Source organism: Chenopodium quinoa, unplaced genomic scaffold (genome assembly GCF_001683475.1).
Source record: "Chenopodium quinoa cultivar QQ74 unplaced genomic scaffold, ASM168347v1, whole genome shotgun sequence".
In the NCBI taxonomy this organism is placed as follows: Eukaryota; Viridiplantae; Streptophyta; class Magnoliopsida; order Caryophyllales; family Amaranthaceae; genus Chenopodium; species Chenopodium quinoa.
In genome coordinates, this window is record NW_018742879.1 from 556,985 (window position 1) to 575,299 (window position 18,315).

The 18,315-nt window shown below is 34.9% G+C and overlaps 2 protein-coding genes across 4 annotated transcripts; both read right to left on the reverse strand.

The window, feature by feature from the left end:
• Positions 1 to 1,504: 1,504 nt before the first annotated feature.
• Positions 1,505 to 4,292, reverse strand: LOC110726350 (cancer-related nucleoside-triphosphatase homolog). Of its 3 annotated transcripts, none has more exons than XM_021905819.1 (6): positions 4,122 to 4,292; positions 3,927 to 4,014; positions 3,723 to 3,803; positions 2,717 to 2,801; positions 2,075 to 2,231; positions 1,505 to 1,913 (listed from the first exon to the last, which is right to left on the reverse strand). In XM_021905819.1, exons 1-6 carry the CDS (start codon positions 4,144 to 4,146, stop codon positions 1,798 to 1,800), a joined length of 552 nt encoding a protein of 183 aa, XP_021761511.1. In that variant the 5' UTR covers positions 4,147 to 4,292; the 3' UTR covers positions 1,505 to 1,797. The 3 variants fall into 3 exon arrangements, with proteins under 3 accessions (XP_021761511.1, XP_021761510.1, XP_021761512.1); XM_021905818.1 differs by having other exon boundaries at positions 3,723 to 3,813; XM_021905820.1 differs by lacking the exon at positions 3,723 to 3,803.
• Positions 4,293 to 4,424: 132 nt separating this feature from the next.
• Positions 4,425 to 15,547, reverse strand: LOC110726349. The gene is made up of 10 exons (XM_021905817.1): positions 15,296 to 15,547; positions 12,085 to 12,170; positions 11,718 to 11,815; positions 11,327 to 11,641; positions 9,230 to 9,340; positions 7,491 to 7,628; positions 7,108 to 7,239; positions 6,569 to 6,692; positions 5,703 to 6,091; positions 4,425 to 5,609 (listed from the first exon to the last, which is right to left on the reverse strand). Exons 1-10 carry the CDS (start codon positions 15,320 to 15,322, stop codon positions 5,041 to 5,043), a joined length of 1,989 nt encoding a protein of 662 aa, XP_021761509.1. The 5' UTR covers positions 15,323 to 15,547; the 3' UTR covers positions 4,425 to 5,040.
• Positions 15,548 to 18,315: the final 2,768 nt, after the last annotated feature.

The following is an 18,315-nucleotide window of genomic DNA, read 5'->3' on the forward strand; positions in this document are numbered from 1 at the left end:
TTCCAGAATAATCCAAAGTTTGGATTATTGTAATAAAATACGGCAAAGTTGAGATTATTATTTATACTTCCTCCGTTTTTTATTATTTGCAACAATTACTAAAAGTGAGTGTTTCATATTATTTGCAACAAGTTTTTTTTCCTTTTATAGTAAGTTTAGTAATGGTAAAATTATCATATTACCCTTAAAAAAAACTGATTATATTCTAACCTACAATCTAACTATGATTAATAACCCCAATCAACCCTTGTATATTCATTCTCACTTATTTCTCACCATCTCCTTCAACCATCACCTTCAATGGCAAACACCACCACCAGTTCACCACTACTACCACCGTACCGATCTCCACTCTATCTACATCTACCCATAAATTCCCCCTCTCTTTGTTCATCTCCCCTCAAATTCAACCACCACCTTTGCCGGAAGTCGCCCTATAAGTGTCATGCTTGTCGTCGTCGTCTCCGCTTTCTCTCTCTTCCTTCTCCTTTTGTTTCAGTCTTGTCACTAAAGCTCAAATTTGAAGGTTTTATGGTCAAATTTAACCATGAAAATTCTAGATCTAGAATTTTAATGGTTAAATTTGACCAAATAAAGCTTTAATTGATGATAGAGAAGGTAATGGTTTTTCATTTGTATCTTTGGGTTGGTTTTTTTAGGGGCGGGATTCATGGTGTTAGATTTTTTCCGGTTGGAGGTGGTGGTTTTGGGGTGGGTTCGTCTGGTTCGTGGTGGTGGTTGTGTGGGTTTGGTGTCGTGGGGTAGCGTGGGTCTGGTTCGTGGTGGTGGCTGGATGGCGCTGGTTGTTTTGCAGGGGTGGTGTGGGTTGGGTTCGTGGGGTGGCGTGGGTCTGGGTTCGTGGTGGTGGTGGTGACTGGGTTCGTGGTGGTGATGGTGGCTGGGTGGTGGTTTACGGTGGGCTCGGTGGTGGTGGTTTACGGTGGATTCGGTGGTGGTGGTGATTCTGGATATAAGTGGTTTGATAAATTTTTGTTTTTTTTTTAATTGGATTAGTGCTTAAGTACATGCCCTTGTATTTCAATAATCATGCTTAGGAACTTTTACCTTGGCCTCCGCAACCGGTACGGTTGTTGCAGATAATAAAAACGGAGTTAGTAATTTTTCTTATAACATAAATGAGGGTGTGGCAATATGGCATAATAATTAATAACATGAGTTTGTGACATGCCATACAATATGACATATCTAAGAGTTTTTTTTTTTGAATTGAAATCATTGAACCCATAACCTTAATCTTTCCCCCTAGACCAAGCTTAGCATGGTATGACATAGCTAGGACTCTTTTGGCATCGTTGTGGGTTTTTGTTTTTTGGTTTTTTTATTTTTCAAAATTATAAGATAGATTTCATATAATGAATCAAAAATCAGTTAAGCTTATTAAAACCATAATAATTTTGAAAACTGACAACAAAAAAGTGAAAACACCTTTTTGGTTTTTTATTTTAAAAAAACAGAAAACCGAAAACAAAAAATGATGCCAAACAATCCCTAAAAGTTGAGTGTTAACGCTTCTTATGTCTCTTGTTTATACATACATTGCTTTAATAATACGGATTTGAAGAATTTACAACCTCTATTTCTTTAGTTTGACGTTTATTATCCCTATAATGCATTCTCAAATCTTTTTTCATATAAACAACATACACCATCAGTAAGGACTATAATCAAAGGATTAAAAATTGAACACACCACCAAGAAAATAAAACAAAGAACAAATTGGAGCTTTCATTTCAACACCATTTTTGATCCCCAAAGACATCACCAAGTCTGCAACTTCTAATTCTTAGCGAATAGATCAACCAAGTGAGAGTAAACCCTTTCCCTATATGTATCCCTGTTATTAGGGTCGAGCGTGTAGATGATTGCCCCCGGATGGTTTCTCAGCCTTGCAACTGCATACATGTCAATAACAACGTAAAGGATTTGCAAATTTCATGAAAGCAACTTTGAATGTCGAAAGCCGATGATAACACATATAGAACGAATTAAGAGTACATAAATGACAGTATGACTCGTCAGAGAACAAAGAAGCTTAAGTCACTAGCTACCATACCTCCGGGTATATCTCGGCCATGTCTTGCGATTGGTATTGTAGCCAAGAGAGGGATATTGGAGTTCAAGAGGTTCAAGACTGCAGGAAAGAATGATGAACTATACAGCTCCATCTTACCAACTTCATCGATAACAAACAGGTCTGTATCTTCTTTAATCTGGCAAGACACATTTTGGCTGTCAAAATTTGGATGACGCAGATAAATCACTAAACAAATAACAAAAGGTAATTACGGATAGTTGTGGTTGCTGTTATCATAAGATACTCTGTTACTGAGTAAATTTTTTTTAAAATTAAACCTAAAAACGGTTTCAGAGTCAGCACTTGAAATACAAGGCTACCTATTATGATTAATCAGAAATAAGATAGGAAATTCCCTCCGTCAAGATTTTATGAAAAAAACAGATTTAAAACACTTTAAACCAGTCAAATATTCAGCAATAATATACTAGATGTAATTTCAATTTTTCACACAAGTATTACACGAATAATCCAAGCAGCAACTTTGTAAGGCTTATTATATCGTGTAATGAGAATTTCACTGGATAGTTATATCGCATTTGAAGTAGTCTTGGGAAAAAAAAAAAAAAAAAAAAAAAACTCATTTTCTCCCGACAGAAGAGGTAGGACAGTGCAAGTTACCTGCAACTCAGGCAAAGCTACATTATCAAAAGAAGCTATATCCACCCGATATCTTCCAACAGTAGGCCACCGTGCAGATTCAGGGCTGCCACAGTACAAAAAATGTGTTAGATGTGAAAGGCATTATTCCATGAGGCCAGAATAATAGGGAAATTCTTTAACAAACAATTAAGGCAGAGCTTAACATGAACATATAGGCAGTTTAACGCTGTGGTGCTCCCAATTTTCGACAAAAAAAAAAGAGATTTCTTGTTTTACCCTGCTTGGGCTTATGGGTTACCAGTTTGTATCCTTCGAATTCCTATATCATTTGGTGGGATAGAGGAGAGGCAAAGTATAATTCCCAACAAACAATCATTTCACAAGGAAGTCGGAAAACACAGAAACTGTTATCCTTTTCATCTACAACTGAGAATCGCGCATAGGTAATAATTATAAGTGAAATGTCCATACAACTGTTTCACCAATTCACAGATGATTGCATGCTTTCGAAATTACAGGAATTTGAGTCTATATTCAAACAATCAAGAAGGCATTCATGTTGAAATTCAAACAATATCAAGCAATGAAAGACCCCAACATATTCAAACCAAAGTTCATCATAAAAAGGGAAATTCACCAAATATGAAGATATAGAACCCCATATTATACATCTCATTTGGCCATCTGGGTTCACAAACTCAATTTGACATGGTGATGATAACTGACTCCGTAATAAACTAGACTAAAATCCCTTTTTATATGAAGAATGATCTGACATTATTCTCATTCAAAACCCTTAACTTGCAAATATTGAGCATATAGCTGTAATATAACCATTCAATTGTCACAATTGGGAATAAGATCACAAAAATTGTTCAAAAGCCCCTGAGAATGCGAACCAGCTTAGTTGATTAAAGTCATTTGGGACGAATCCTAGAACATGTCATCAAATACCGTCTACATCATTACCCGACATTATATCAGTCTACACACACAAATTTAAAAGGGTTGGTAAAGTTTGTACCTGGGATTGTTAATAGAAGCAAGGGTACCTCTTTGACCATTCACAGTTACCACCTCAAAACCAACCCTCTCATTTCCTTGCCTAATCTCACCTTCCCAAATACACAATCATTTCAATGTTAAAAAAGTTTCATATTAATCAAAATTATTACTTTCAATCAAAAATTTGCAGAAAAGGGTAGCATAATTGGATAGAATTACTTACGAGTATAGAAACCTTGGACCTTCAAATTGGGGTTTAAAGCTCTCAGATTTTCCAATACTCTGATTATTAAAGTTGTTTTTCCTACACCCTGATAATCATAGAACAAGAATTTAATAGAATTGATGAAATATTTAATTTAAGCTCATAATTTGATGAAATTTAAATGATTAAAAAAAAAAAAGAAGTGTTACTTACTGGGGCACCTGAAACCAATATGCATTTTCCAGGCGCTGCCATTGTTAAGTTTCTTTGGAAGGATTCCCAGTATACGTAGAAAAAAAAAATAATAATAAATCTACCCCGTTGTCCTATTTTAAACACGGTGTAAAACTACAAGGGTAAGTTAAATTATAGAGTAATTCCTCCGTTCTTTTTTACTTCACCTAGTTTAACTTTTATACTACTTCGTATTCACCTCTCATCGTCTTTTTATGTATTACATGAATTTCAGAGTTTATGAAGAAGAAAAAATAGCGCAAAGGCCTTGTTTGGGCGTCACGAAATGCATTGATTTGCATGTTATTATTTATTGTAGCCGTGACAATTGTTCGTGTAATATTTTGAGGGTCATTTTAACACTTAAGGATTTGAATTGAACTAAAATTGGAAAAAAAAAAAAAAAAAAAAAAAAAAAAAAAAAAAAAACCTACCCCTTCCCTCCTTTCCCTTCTTTTTGCTACCTCAACAAAGTGAAAAATGTAAGCGAATTCCTTAGATGTACGTAACATTCAAGGTTCAATCATTTCTCCTCTAAAATAACAACTCCGTGTGATCCAAACTTTAAATTTCAAGTTTGTATGAGTTAAGATTCTACCAAACGGAGGGAAAAATGACGCAGGAAAAAAAAATTAAAACGAACACAATTCCATTTCCCACATGAAAAATACTTGTATGATGTAAGAAACAAAAAAAAAAAAAAGGATTTTCGCCCTTAGTAAAGCAATCCCCCATACTTCTTTTCTGTGGAAACCAAGCTGTTTCTGTCCTATATCTACACTGATTTCTAAAGTAGCTCACTAATTTCCTGTATGCTGTACATTTCTGGTATTGCCTAATTGTTAACAAGTTAAACTGTGCACTGTGTAATTACACATGATGCTATCACGCTCATCCCTTAGAGTAGCAGCTCTTGGGCATCAGCCTCTTCTTTGACTTTGCTTACAAAACTGCCAGCGTCTTTCACTTCCATCAATGCAGCAAATCTATCAAAACTCTTTTGCAATTCTTTCTCAAATTCCAAATCAGCGTCCTCTATTGCCTTCAAGTTGCTGTCAGTCCACTCTCTTTCAATCTTGATTGGAGAGAATTCAATTACTAACTCCCCTGTGCTCTTTGGCAATGCTTTGACCTCGCTGCCTGCCTCTAACTCACTCTTTATGTGGTCGTCACATGAATTGACAATGGGTTTTGGAACAACAATGTCAATGTTATCCAATTCGCTTCCTCCTAGCATATCTACAACCATGTCTTCAGCTTCATGCTCTTCTGACATTGGCTGCTGTACTTGCTGGCTGTATGAAGAATGGACAGCATCATCCCTCGCCGACAAAGACTTTGTTCTTGACAGTTCGGTGATCTCGTCTGTCACCTCAGAGTTTTGTGCAGGAATAGTCGTCTTGGATGCTCCTAATTTAGCCACAGAAGGACGGAGGACTCCCCACAAGAAAGACTTCTGATGTATTTCTGTGGTTACACAAGGAAACAGAAATAATAACATTAAGTTGGAGACATAAAGTTGTCAAAAATACAAGTTTAAAGAGTAAGGGCAAAGCTTACTGCAAGAATCTTCTGGCAAATGTTTAGAGGAAAAAATAATCAGCTCCACTTCATCAAAGCTTGTTCTCAAGAGATAGTCATGCTCATCAAGATAGTCCAAAAGGGAATAGTATCTTTGCTCAAGGTCACAAGTTGATGCAGGCAAACCTCCATTCATATTGGACAGCCTAGGAGGGAGAAAATATAGGCCAATGTGAAGCTCACCAGGGACATTGTCCTCAAAGATATCCACCCAATAATTCCTTTGAGGCAGCATGTTTAATGCAAGTGTCTTGGGAAATTGTTTCGACACCTGGTACACTTTCCTATGAACCTTACAAGGAGGATGTGCTTGAATGTCATTAAAAATATTACAAAGCCCAACATCATTTGTGATCTGAAAAGTTCCCCTGTCAAAGCAAACAAGATTTCAAAAGTCAGAATAGAGAGAATAAGGAAAGTCAGGTAAGTGACAATGTTTACAGTTCAGCATATATAAGCTATAATCTGGTAGCTTCTGCTAAATTTGACTACTGCAATGTTGAATAATTTGCACTCTTGTATACACTGGGAAGAGCCAGAAAATTCTCCAATTTTTTCCACCGGGAATGAGGGTCGTACCAAATATATTTAGGGTGCATATGTTTTCCTAATCTGTGTTTGAAAAAGTTCATAGCACAAGATAACAGGGACTTTAGTGCCTAGGTGCAAAGCACAGATGTGAAGCGTGTGCCTCATCAAACTAACGCGCAAATTTAAGAGATTATATACTTTTCATGTAAAAACATGTTGCAGGGATGAAATCAATAGTCAGTGCACCCTCACAAAAACTGCTCCAAATTGAAACTGCGAAAATCTTCAATATGTCAAAGCAAAGTGTATATCACCTCCATGTTGGGGACATTGCAGGATGGTTAGGAAGATGGCTATCAAACACCATTGTAACTTTTGGAGACTCCCTCCCCTTAGGATCAGTTTTCTTATTCCAAGCCTCAATACAAACATCCATTCCTGATCAAACATATTAAACTATGAGAAATTCAGTCTGGAGAGTAGTGCAGGCTGTACAGCACTACAACTTGAGGACATATGTTTTGCAACAAATGCAGTAAACCAGGCCGGGGTTAGCTGGCTAGACACTTTGGGAGTGGGGGAAAGGGTAAGGGGTTCCCCTCTCCCAAAGTGCCACTAGTGGGAAATAAATCCCCAACCTTGAGGTTGGGAATTTCTCTTTTCCACTAGGCCAAGCTTAGCTCGGCACAATGCTTATGTATATTATCACAACTGAAAAGCTTTCAGAGAGAACTGATTGTGACTTTTATAATAAGCATTTTGAACACAAATTCCCTGATTTGGTTAAAATTAAGAAGCCAAATGCACCTGGGTAATAGACAAACAATTAATATACATACTTCCATAGACATACCCGATGTTACATTAGGAAAAGTATGGACTAACTGAGAAGTATCCACTGAGTTTATATCAGTTCTAGAAACTTTTTTATTCGGCAAAAGCTCAGCAGCTGGAGTGTTTGTACCAAATTGCTGTGCACATCCATCTGGAACAAAGGTCAAGAAGTTGAGAAAGATAAATTATGCAACAGCTAGCTAAAAAAATAAACTATAAGAATGATATAGGTAAAGAATCAAGAAGTTGGCCATGCTTTGGTTGTATAGTAGCAAAAGAAAGGTTTTGGTTGTATCTTACTGAGCACATTTAGTAGGAAAATCTTGATGAAACAACATAATAAGTCTTCATCCTTAAATCATCTGACTTGATCAGAAATTAATTGCCCAAGCGTCAACGTACCTGAACTTACAGCAGACAAACGCTGACCTAACTGCGCAGAAGTATGGCCTAAATTGATATTGTCTCTCTGAGCAGCAGGCTTGGGAAGTTTCCCAAAAGTCACGCGCTTAGCAGTCGGACTTTCCCGTGCAGATTCATCTAGAAAACGCACATGAAGACAAGTTGAGCACTTGGGAATATGGGATTAAGTAGTACATTTTGCAGCAGAAAAGCAAAAGCTACAAGACGATACAGATTTTCAAAAATCCGAGCTAGACGGTAGATTACTTAATAAGACTTTCTTTTATGATATTCCATGATAATCCATATAAATCACAATCTTATCTGCAGCAAATTGGATGCACCTTTTTATTTAACTAAACATGAATGATGGAACTTTTCTTAAACTCATTCCTCCATTTAACAAGGCATAATCAAACTTAACAACCAAAAGCAAGTCCATTGTAAATCAGGCAAATATTAAAAATAAAACATAGAAAAAAGAAAAAATTAACTCAACTTTATAGTTACAAGATAGTATGCATACATAATTACTTACAGGAACCGTGCTTACACATAAATATTGGTTTTGGCTCACTGAAATAGAGAGGCATAAGGGAGATCTTTGTCAAATGGAGGTCACTAACATAAACGCCAGGAAAATGGGATTTCGGCTACAGTCTTTTCACTTGAAATAAAGAATTCGGAATTTTTTAAAGGCCTAAGCGTCTGATTAGAATTAGATCAGACTTGCAAATAATTGGCAATAAGCAAACATAAATATTTGGTCTGGTCTAATCCTAACAAGAACAAGTATTAGGTTGCTTAAAGAAGATGAAGAAAACAGACCCTCACTGTAAATGTAGTGAATTTATACTGGAGTTGTGCAGCAGAGATAGATGCTTCCTATTCTAATAGACTTTGCATAATTAGATACATAAAATTCAAAAGATAAAGACTGTGTACATTTGAAATGCCATAGGCCATAGTCCATCAAAAGGCAGGACTGAGCTTGCTAAAATTCATTCATCAGCTAGTCATGTGGTTTGTTTGCAGTTCACTCTTAGCTGACACTGGAAAGAGGGGGCAAAAGGCTTAAAATAGGCCATCTTTACACAAGTGAAGTTGGAGTGAGCAGTCATTGAACCATGATAAATAGTGAGAAGAAAAGTGAGGTTATGCCTTGACCAATACACAGAAAGACAATGTCACTCAATCTTAATATTTTTTCGCAGTGGTAAAAGGGAGAAACTTCTCAGCCATAAGGATCTTCCAGAGCTCATCAATCTAATACGATATCAATATTAGACACACACACACCCACCCACCCAAAAAAAAAGGCTATACATGCCTAGAAAAATTAGGACTTATAGCAAATCACCTACCCCAAAATTGCACTAATGGTCTCACACTAGTCTTCAATTTTCCTGACTTCAATAAGAAGTAATATGCACTCTGTAGTGTAAACGTACCTCATTCTCTTCCTTATACTAACATTAGTCTTACTTTTTTACAAAATAATTCTTTCATCAAACTTAAGCCAATCTTTTCTGTTATATCTTTCAACTTCAAATAATTCATTCCTTGAGACCACGAGTTTGAGAATGGCTATCCTGTTCAAGCTTAGCAACGCAGTAAATCATCATTTTGCTAGCACATACATGAAAATCTAAACAAGAATGCATATTATAGAATTTAATAGCAAGACTTCTGTGCTTTTTGCATCATGCGCTGGTAAGTAATGTACAAATGATGCTTACCTTTTTCCTTATGCATGACATTTGATGTTTGCGTATTTCTAGCTAAGGACCGCCTAGATGCAGATGAATCTTGCCAAGCATGCTCTTTCTGGAATACAGAATTATCTACCACTGCGAAAGAGATCACAAATGTGTCATGCTTTGATAACATACCCAAGTAAATAAATGAGAAAAAACGATGGAAGCAGCAACCACTTGAATCATTGAATGAATAAAAAAAAATGTAGAAAAAAATGACCTTTTCAGGTTACAAAGAACATGTACAAATTAAGCAGTAAACTTTATCAGATATTGTGTTTCCTCTAAAAGCCTAAAAGGCCCAAAACAAATATAATAACTCCAAGGATTCATAAGAGATGGAAAACACTCAATATTAAATAAATAATAATAATAATAATAATAATAATAATAATAATAATAATTAAATAAAAATTATGGTAAATTTTCAAAGACTATTTTAAGATTCGGAATGAAATGTAATCCTTCTACGCATTGCTCTGTTTTTCTTTTTTTTTATAATGACACGTGGCTTGGTAGAGCACGGAGAAATTTTATAATGAAAATCCTTCTATGCATTGTTCCAAGTTTTATTGAATCATACAGCTTATACAAGTAAGCAATACTACAAATTAGAACCCTTCTACTGTTCTCTATCTCCACAGCTGAAGTTCAGAACATGTTTAGACTATACTACAATACTATCAATGCTAGAACCATTCATAAAGAAAGCAGAATACAGTTACATAAAGACAAAGGTATATCAATAGAGGACTATCAACTAATGTGTCAATCAAAGCTACCCCTGGAAGCACTCATGCAATCATACCATAAAACAATAATCATGACTATACCACAAAGGTTTCTAGCTTGGAACACATAAACTGATTGGTTTTGATATTCCATTTCAACCACAATTACTCCAGCAAGAACAGCAAACCAACAGAATCTCTAGAAGGGTCCATAAACAAACTTATCCAATCCTCATAAATGCAATACCTTTGTTTCATATAAAAGGAATCCAGACCATATACAGCTGACCTATATATCATGAGTATATTATTGGAAATAAATGGACAATTGGACTGGTTTGATAGACAACTGAGAAATCAGGTCAGCTCTTATCATCAGACAAAATTAATTTGCTAAACAGTAATTGGTAACAAGTCTAAAAACTATGACACATCTAGCCAATTTGGTCTTCCACTAGCTTAAATTAAGACTCAAGCGTGCTGAAACATTGTGTTGCAGCAAAATACAGCTTACAAGTAAACAGACATAACACAGGGGGCAATTAATATTAAAATTAATAAAATTAACAAGCAGAAATTAAAGGACCTAACTGCTAGTGATTGAAACTTCATCTAAGTCTAATTCCTGCAGGAGTAGAAATGGTACCAGAATAGCAACAAGCTCTATTAAACAAGCTTGGGCGGCATAAAAAAAAATGGGAGTGGATTAGACATACAGAATCCTACAATCATTTATCTGTACTTCTACCAGGATTGGGTGTAATACAACAGAAAAACAAGAAAACAAAAAAAGAAATGAGGTAGAAGAAGAGAATTTGAGGGAAAATGATAGTAGATTGTAGTTTGATGCTATCAAATCATTAAATGAGGTTTACAATCCGAGTCATTCGAGTGGCTGAACACTCCCAGAAACAAACTAAACAAAGTGAAAATCTCTCAACAATTTTCTGTTTTACCCTCTCTAACCACCTCCATACAAAGCATTTTCCATTCCTTCTAACAAACTCCCTGCCCCCTTTCCTAAGCTAACTCAAATAGACTAATTTGTATTACCACAAGTTTTCCTTCCCCTTACGCTAGTCTATTATATTGGGGTTGTTTGCGCAATTCAGATAACATTATCCTCTTGCCAACTTTATCTGAGTAGCTTCATAAAGATCAAAAGCATTCTGCAAATTAAATATCTCTTCCTTGCCTATACATATAAATAATCTCATAATCGAAAAAAATCATATCCACGTTATGCCCTGCAGTTAACCATTTAAAACCTACCAAAAACTAAACGGGCACATATCTTTCCACGAAAATTTCCAGGATAGAAGTAAAAAGATTCTGAATTGTCTGATACCAGTAGAAGCTGAAGACTTCCTATCTTTTGAACCACTAGGAAAGCTCCAGTCACTCTGGGGCTCCCTGCGTTGTGAAAGCCCAACTGTAGGATTTGATTTAATTCTGAATTTCCGAGGCGGGGCAGATGGTGTTGGCTTGTTCACTAAGGACCTATGTGCAAAAGGTGATTTGCTTGGTGAAGATAAGTTTTTTCTCATTGCTTCAGATTCTAGAACTATTGCTTCCTCAGGTGGTATATACTGCACCCTGGTATTTGGAGGGGGCTTCTTGATTGAAAACCTCAGGCCTGTGCCACTAGGCTGTTTGCTTGAAGCTGCAGAACAAATAAGTCATTGTTAGAAATCCAAACAATAATTTATAGGGATGTTTCCAGAATTTCAAAAGGATACCTAGTTTCGAAGGCATCTGATTTGCAACATTGGAGGAGTCGCATTCCTCGCAAACCCATTTTTCTTGGTCACCATTAAAAGCAACTCGCATGCAATAGCTGGTATATACATACAAACAAAAAGGAGACTATCAAAATACAAATCAGTTTTTTCAATGGAATAACTAATGGCCTTTCAAGAAACTCAAATATACCCAAATGGCCAAGAACAATAGCTTCTGAAGTCAACTTCAGCAATCAAAAATTGTGAAGTAACAATTAAGAGAGAAGCCGGTCTAAAGACATTAATTAACTTCAAAACAAGATAGAGACAGACTTATAATAAATGGCTAAAATTTGCAATAATTAGAAGATATAAGCTACCGTACATGTGTTCACGAGTTACTTTGCACTTAGAGCAAATTCTGAGGGGATCTACCCAGCCAACACTCCCACATATCTCACATGGTTTGTCCTGCACATAAGAGGAGAAAATTTAAGACTGTCAATCTACATAGCTCCTAAAACAGTTGCTCTTGCATGGAGAATATAATGCTCAAGTATCATTGGCCTTCGCAAAATCACGCAACTTTATGGACAATCAGTATCTCTAACTATTCAATAGTGCAATAAAGATATGTGCCAAAGAAAGGCACATTAGTACAGGCAAGGCAAGGCAGTCATGCATGATTAATGTGTTTTGCCAGAGTGCTTTATCATGCATGAAATGAAACTATGAAGTAGACAACTATTCACAAAAGAAACAAGTATTTTAAGGGACAATAACCCCTCTACTTTGGCCAAGTCACTTGACAAAATTTGTTTTTCACGGGTAAATTAGCTCAACCTTTGTTACGATAAAAGGCAAGTGCTGCTTCACATAAAACAATCAAATAAGCTATAAGAAAGATTCAAACATTAAGAAGACCATTGCAGAAACACAGGATGAAAGGAATATGTTTCATTTAAGTCAAAACTGAAATGAGGACCTTTCATATGACACTAATCATAATCGATACGCAATTGACACTACAAAATACAAGTTATCACCGCTGACCCTTAAGAAAATTACGTAATTGATGGCCCATTAACAGAATACAAGAGAAGTAATCCAAATGAAAAGTGATGGCAGCTATTAACATAATTCACATCTACCATCTTTCCACATGGTGAAGAAGTATTAACAGAACCTAAAGTCTTGTGTGTCATCACATTGTAGCAAAACTAAAATAACATCAGCAACTTAAACACAGCTTAAAAGGATTTATAAGAGTCTATCTCTTAATAACAAGATGTGACAGCATAAGCAAAAAACACCTAAATGCTGCCATTAAAGCCTGGTCTCAGCCTCCACAGGTTAAAACAGTGAAAGCAAAATATACCTTCAAAAATGTATAGAAGCAGGTGAAATCAACAGTATAACCCTTCAAATGCTAAAAGAGCATAAATAACTAAGAAAGATGGGAAGCAAAAGAGTGGGACAAACTGATATTATCCCTCTCACTTTCAAGGAAACTAAGGATATTATCACAAAATAAATCAAACTTAATTAGTAAATAATGCCTAGACCAACACAATCATCTGGATGACTACATGTTATAAAGACAAGACCAGGTAATCTTTATATTAATTTGAATGCAACATCCAAAACCAACTAGTAGCTTAGCAAAATGACAAAGTCAAAGTTTATATCTGCCTAATAATGCATGGAGATTCTAATAATAACTGAACTCTTCAACCCATTTTTACTATTTCACCCCTCAACCAGACTAGATGGATACCTTAAACTTTTAAACACTATACCTATTGACATTGTCATTGCTCAACATGTGAACCTCTTTGCACCCAAAGGTCAACAACATTATCCTCTTCCTTGCAACTAGTTTTCTACTTCTAATGTTGTAAACATAGTATCTTAGGTTTTAATATTAAATCTATGCTTTTTAGCTAAGATTTCATTGGCATTTAATATAAGTGCTCCTTTTATATCATTGCATATTTCTCAATCTAAGAGGTAATATCTCTCTACACAATGTCACAGTTAAGCCTTCAATGAATCAACATACTAAAATAAACAAGATTCAAGAAAAGAAAAAAGAAAAAAAAAAGATGCAAGACAGTAGCCATTGAGAAGTTAACTAAACACAAGTTTGCTATATCTAAAAGTATTAAGTCCCAAGTAATCAGACAAATATACAAGAGCTACACAAAACACGTGAATAGTAACCCAAGGAACATTTACAAATCAAAATCTCCATTAAGAACAAATTTATACAAGGTAAGAAAATATTACAATGATGGTAAATAAATCATAAAAAAATTATCAACCTGAAGATGCAATAATAATGCAATTTCCCAGAAACTCATACACTAAACAAAACAAAAAATGCAAGTAAGCAAATTTAAGGAGGAGAAGGAGACATAGTGAGTGACAAAACAAATTAATTTATACTTGTGTGTATTCATAGTAAAGCTACAACCCACTTTAATAATCATTCCACAAAGGCACAGAGAACTAGAAAAAAGCCAAACACAAAAGGGCCCATACACCTAGTACAATAAAAATAAGCCTAACATTAAAAAATATACTTGCACTTTGTGTTAATTATATACTAATACTAATGACTAATGAGCAAGACAAACTAGGAATTTGTGCCTGTATATTATATGTTTGTATGAACTCTTTTCCACAAAGCCTTGTAATTTTGGCTGAACTTGATTTGCATTGATAATAAATTTCAAGCCAAATTTTCCCCACAATTAAAAAACACAATAAGCAAGATTTCTAAGTAACGTGCTACCCAATTACCATAGCTTTGGCGGAACTTGATTTGCATCAATAATCATTCCGGCCTGTTCTTCACCTCAATAAGTGATTCTAAGTAGATTTTTGTGGTAACCCTAACCCATTACCATATCCTATGACCCCCATCAATAAAAGCTTTTTGAACTCAGTACATTATTTATTAAAAGCAACAAAATGTACAGCGTTTAGGGCTTTGTTCCTAAGTACTCCATTATTAAAAAGTTCAGGAGATTGCTGCTGTGGGGACTGGGATTTAAGGAAAATCTGAAAAGGGTGTGGGTAAATTAATTATAAACAAATAATGAGTAAATTTATGCAAAATCACTAAACTAAGCAAAAGTACAAAACCTAATTACAAGCCCACATCTTCAAATTTCTTTATTTTTCACCTAATTCTTCCAAAAGACCATCCATTAAAATTCAACACCAAAAATTAAGCAATTTCACCAAAATGTAACAGAAGAAGTCCAATCAACAAAAACCCATTTTCACCCACATGTATAACATCACATTGTTCATAATTTTACTGCACCCAAAAAACAAATGGTAGAAAATGCAAAATTTAGGCTTAAATATGCAAACAAAATACAGAAAATAGCCAACTTAGAAAATAAATCAAGGAAAAAAAAAAAAAAAAAACCATTTCACGTTAAAAAAAAATGAAAATTGCATTGCGAGCAGTGCAAGTGTGCAACAAAGAAGATGATCAACAACCCAACTCAAAATAAATTATAAAAAAACTCAAAAAATGATGAAAAAAGAGTAAAATAATGGTGGGGTTTGAAGGTTTTTACCGCAATTGGATTCTGTGGGTCACCCATTTTTGTGGATATTTACAGAGTATTTGTTTTAGCAATATAAAATGGCAGAAGAAGTCTGAAGAGTGAATGCGACAAGTAGTGGAGGAGAGAGAAAAGAGAAGAAGAAGAAGAGTATAATTAAGGCGAAATTAGAAAATAACACCCGCTAAAGACCCCGATTTTGTTTTTAACACCTGTTAAAAAAAAAGTTTTATTATAACACCTCCAAAAATCCCAAAATTTTGATTTCACCACCCACTAACAGATTTTTGGATGGAAACCGTTAGTGGGGCCACCATGTACACGTGTCAGTTGTTAATTAGTTTAAAAAAAAAGAAAATTTAAAAAAAAAAAAAACCTAACCCCCTAATCGAGCCAGCCACCGCACCGGCACCACCTGCGGCCAGTCGCCTCTTCCCTTCCCCTTCCCTATTTCCTACCCTGATTCCCAATTTCCGGCGCCAATCACCAATTTCCGACACCTCCCTTGCTTCCCCCACCCCAACCTAGCCCAGAAACCTTAGTCATCGGGAGCTTGGGACCGTTTTCGAAGGTGGGAAGGGAAGAGGTCGGTTTCTGGGTTGAGGGAAAGGAAGGGGAGCCGGTTTCAGTGGTGTGGGAAGGGAGGGGGCGCCGGTTTCGGCGGTGCGGGAAGGGAGGAGGTCCATTTAAGGGGGTTGCGTTGGGGAGGGGAACCGTACTTTGGCGGCTTTGTGAAGGATGATAGCGGTTTTCGAGGTGGGTTAAGGGTGGGGGACCCGAATTCCGGTGTTAGAGGTGGTTCGGCGGCGAAAATCGATGGCTGGTGGTCGGTGGTTGGTGGTTGGTTGGTTATGGGGTAGGCAGAGGAGAAGGCCACCGTTTGTGGCTGGCCGCAGGTGGTGCCGGTGCGGTGGCTGGTTGAGTTAGGGGGTTAGGTTTTTTTTTTAAAAAATTTTTTAAAACTAATTAACAACTGACACGTGTACATGGTGGCCCCACTAACGGTTTCCATCCAAAAATCTGTTAGTGGGTGGTGAAACCAAAATTTTGGGATTTTTGGAGGTGTTATAATAAAACTTTTTTTTTAACAGGTGTTAAAAACAAAATCGGGGTCTTTAGCAGGTGTTATTTTCTAATTTGGCCTATAATTAATAATGGCAAGTGACGAATTGTATCAGTATCACCCCAACTTCCTTTGCATTGAGTGGGGACTAATGGACTATTATTGTGGGGGAAATTTGATTTTCCGTACAGAGTTTATTTTTCGAGGATTTTTTTTAGTAACTTTTGAGTTTTGTTTTTTTTAATATTTCTCATTTAAATAAAATACTCAATAGATAAAAAGGTGAACGCTTGAGATATGGGATCAAAAGCTTTGTATCTAGGGATGTAAATGAATCTAGCCGATCAATAAATTATTCGCGTTTGAGCTTGGTCGACTCTCGTTTATGTTTGTTTATTTAATAAAGGGATTTTTCATTTGGTATCATTGTTTTGCTCTTTTCATTACATGTTTTTTGCTCGAAACAAATCGAAATATAAAAATTGGGACATTTTTTCTTGCACATAAACCGTGATAATTTTTAGCGTTTTTTTTTTTTTTGTTGTTGTTGCTAATTTCGACCTCAAACTTGAACCTTAATGCCGCTAAGGGCTACATCCTCTAATTAATGACACCCAAATCGAAAAATACAAAATATATTTGATGGAATGCTACAGTAGAGAAAAGGTTGAAAGTATAGTGGTACCATTTGGAATAAAACTAAAAATAGGGTACCAAGTAAAAAAGTCCAAAGTACAATCATACCAAATGGAAAATCCTTTTAATAAACTAGATTAAACCCCGTGCAATGCACGTTTGTTAAATAATTATAATGACAATAAATTTTACCAAAAAAAAATTTGATATCAAAATATTATGAATAGACACAGTATTAGATAGTATGAAATATATGTGAAAGAAAATAATTAAACATGCAATAATTATAATGGGCAATTTGATATTTAAGGAAATTTATTTTAGAATTTGTACAAAGTAATAGTTATAATTTAGATACAAAACTTATTTTTAGGTAAAAGTAAATGAATTTTTTAGTAAGTACTTTTGGAGGGAAAACTTTTTATATTATGTTGTCAAGTGTTCGTCTAAGTTTCGCCTTTAGTATAATGTAATTAATTGATTGATGAGTTGAGCTTGAACAAATTTTATGTGAAAGTTTTATATAAATTGATCATTTTGTAACTTTTTATAAATTATGGACTTAAATTCACAATTATTAATCTATCTATCTATATCTATACTTCTATACTTAGTATTTAAAAACACAAACCACAAATTATTCATATGCCACGCACATCTCATTACAAATCCCTCATATGCCACATGTCACCTCCCTTAATCTATCTTTTTTTTTTTAATTTTCTTTTAATATAAATTTAAAATAAATATACGAGTATAATATAATGTTAAAGTCTTTATGCATTTTGTAACTTGCAAATTTAAGTAAGAAAATGAAGTGTTTCATTTGCACCATAATAAATAAAGTTAAACTAATTAATACACATTACATAAACATGTGAAGTATAATAAAAATTGTCTTTTCATCTCTTAAACTTAAAATATAAATTAAACTAATATGTCATTTCAGATCCACAATATTCATGTATATATATACCTAATTAAATTCCTTTATCTTCTTCCACAGTTCCACCCTATCTTTTTTTTCTCTTAAGTTTAAGTAGTGAACTTCATTTACCTCAATGGTCATGAAACAATTAGTTCGTATTTTATATCAAAAATTCCAACCATTGAACAACATACCTACATATTAAAATAACTTAAGTAGTAACCGTGCATCGAACGGGTCAAAAGACTAGTTTAAATCTAAAACTTTCTAATTAAGATTTAATTATTAATCTAATTTTAAGATTTACAAATGTCAAAACTAGAAAACTCATTTATTAGAGAGCTTGCTTATAATTAAGCTCGTTCAGAAAAGAAAAAAAAAAAAAAAAAAAAAAAAACTTGTTTA

What these genes read in the sequence shown, in the direction of transcription:
- LOC110726350 (XM_021905818.1), bottom strand. Translation starts at nt 4,163, where the DNA reads ATGGCAGCGCCTGGAAAATGCATATTGGTTTCAGGTGCCCCA. An exon ending in TATTGGTTTCAGGTGCCCCA is followed by an intron (nt 4,015 to 4,121) that starts GTAAGTAACACT and finishes TATGATTATCAG; the next exon opens with GGTGTAGGAAAAACAACTTT. An exon ending in TAGCTTTGCCTGAGTTGCAG is followed by an intron (nt 2,232 to 2,716) that starts GTAACTTGCACT and finishes GTGTCTTGCCAG; the next exon opens with ATTAAAGAAGATACAGACCT.
- LOC110726349 (XM_021905817.1), bottom strand. Translation starts at nt 15,322, where the DNA reads ATGGGTGACCCACAGAATCCAATTGCG. An exon ending in ACCCACAGAATCCAATTGCG is followed by an intron (nt 12,171 to 15,295) that starts GTAAAAACCTTC and finishes TCTTATGTGCAG; the next exon opens with GACAAACCATGTGAGATATG. An exon ending in GAAGTCTTCAGCTTCTACTG is followed by an intron (nt 9,341 to 11,326) that starts GTATCAGACAAT and finishes TCTCTTTCGCAG; the next exon opens with TGGTAGATAATTCTGTATTC.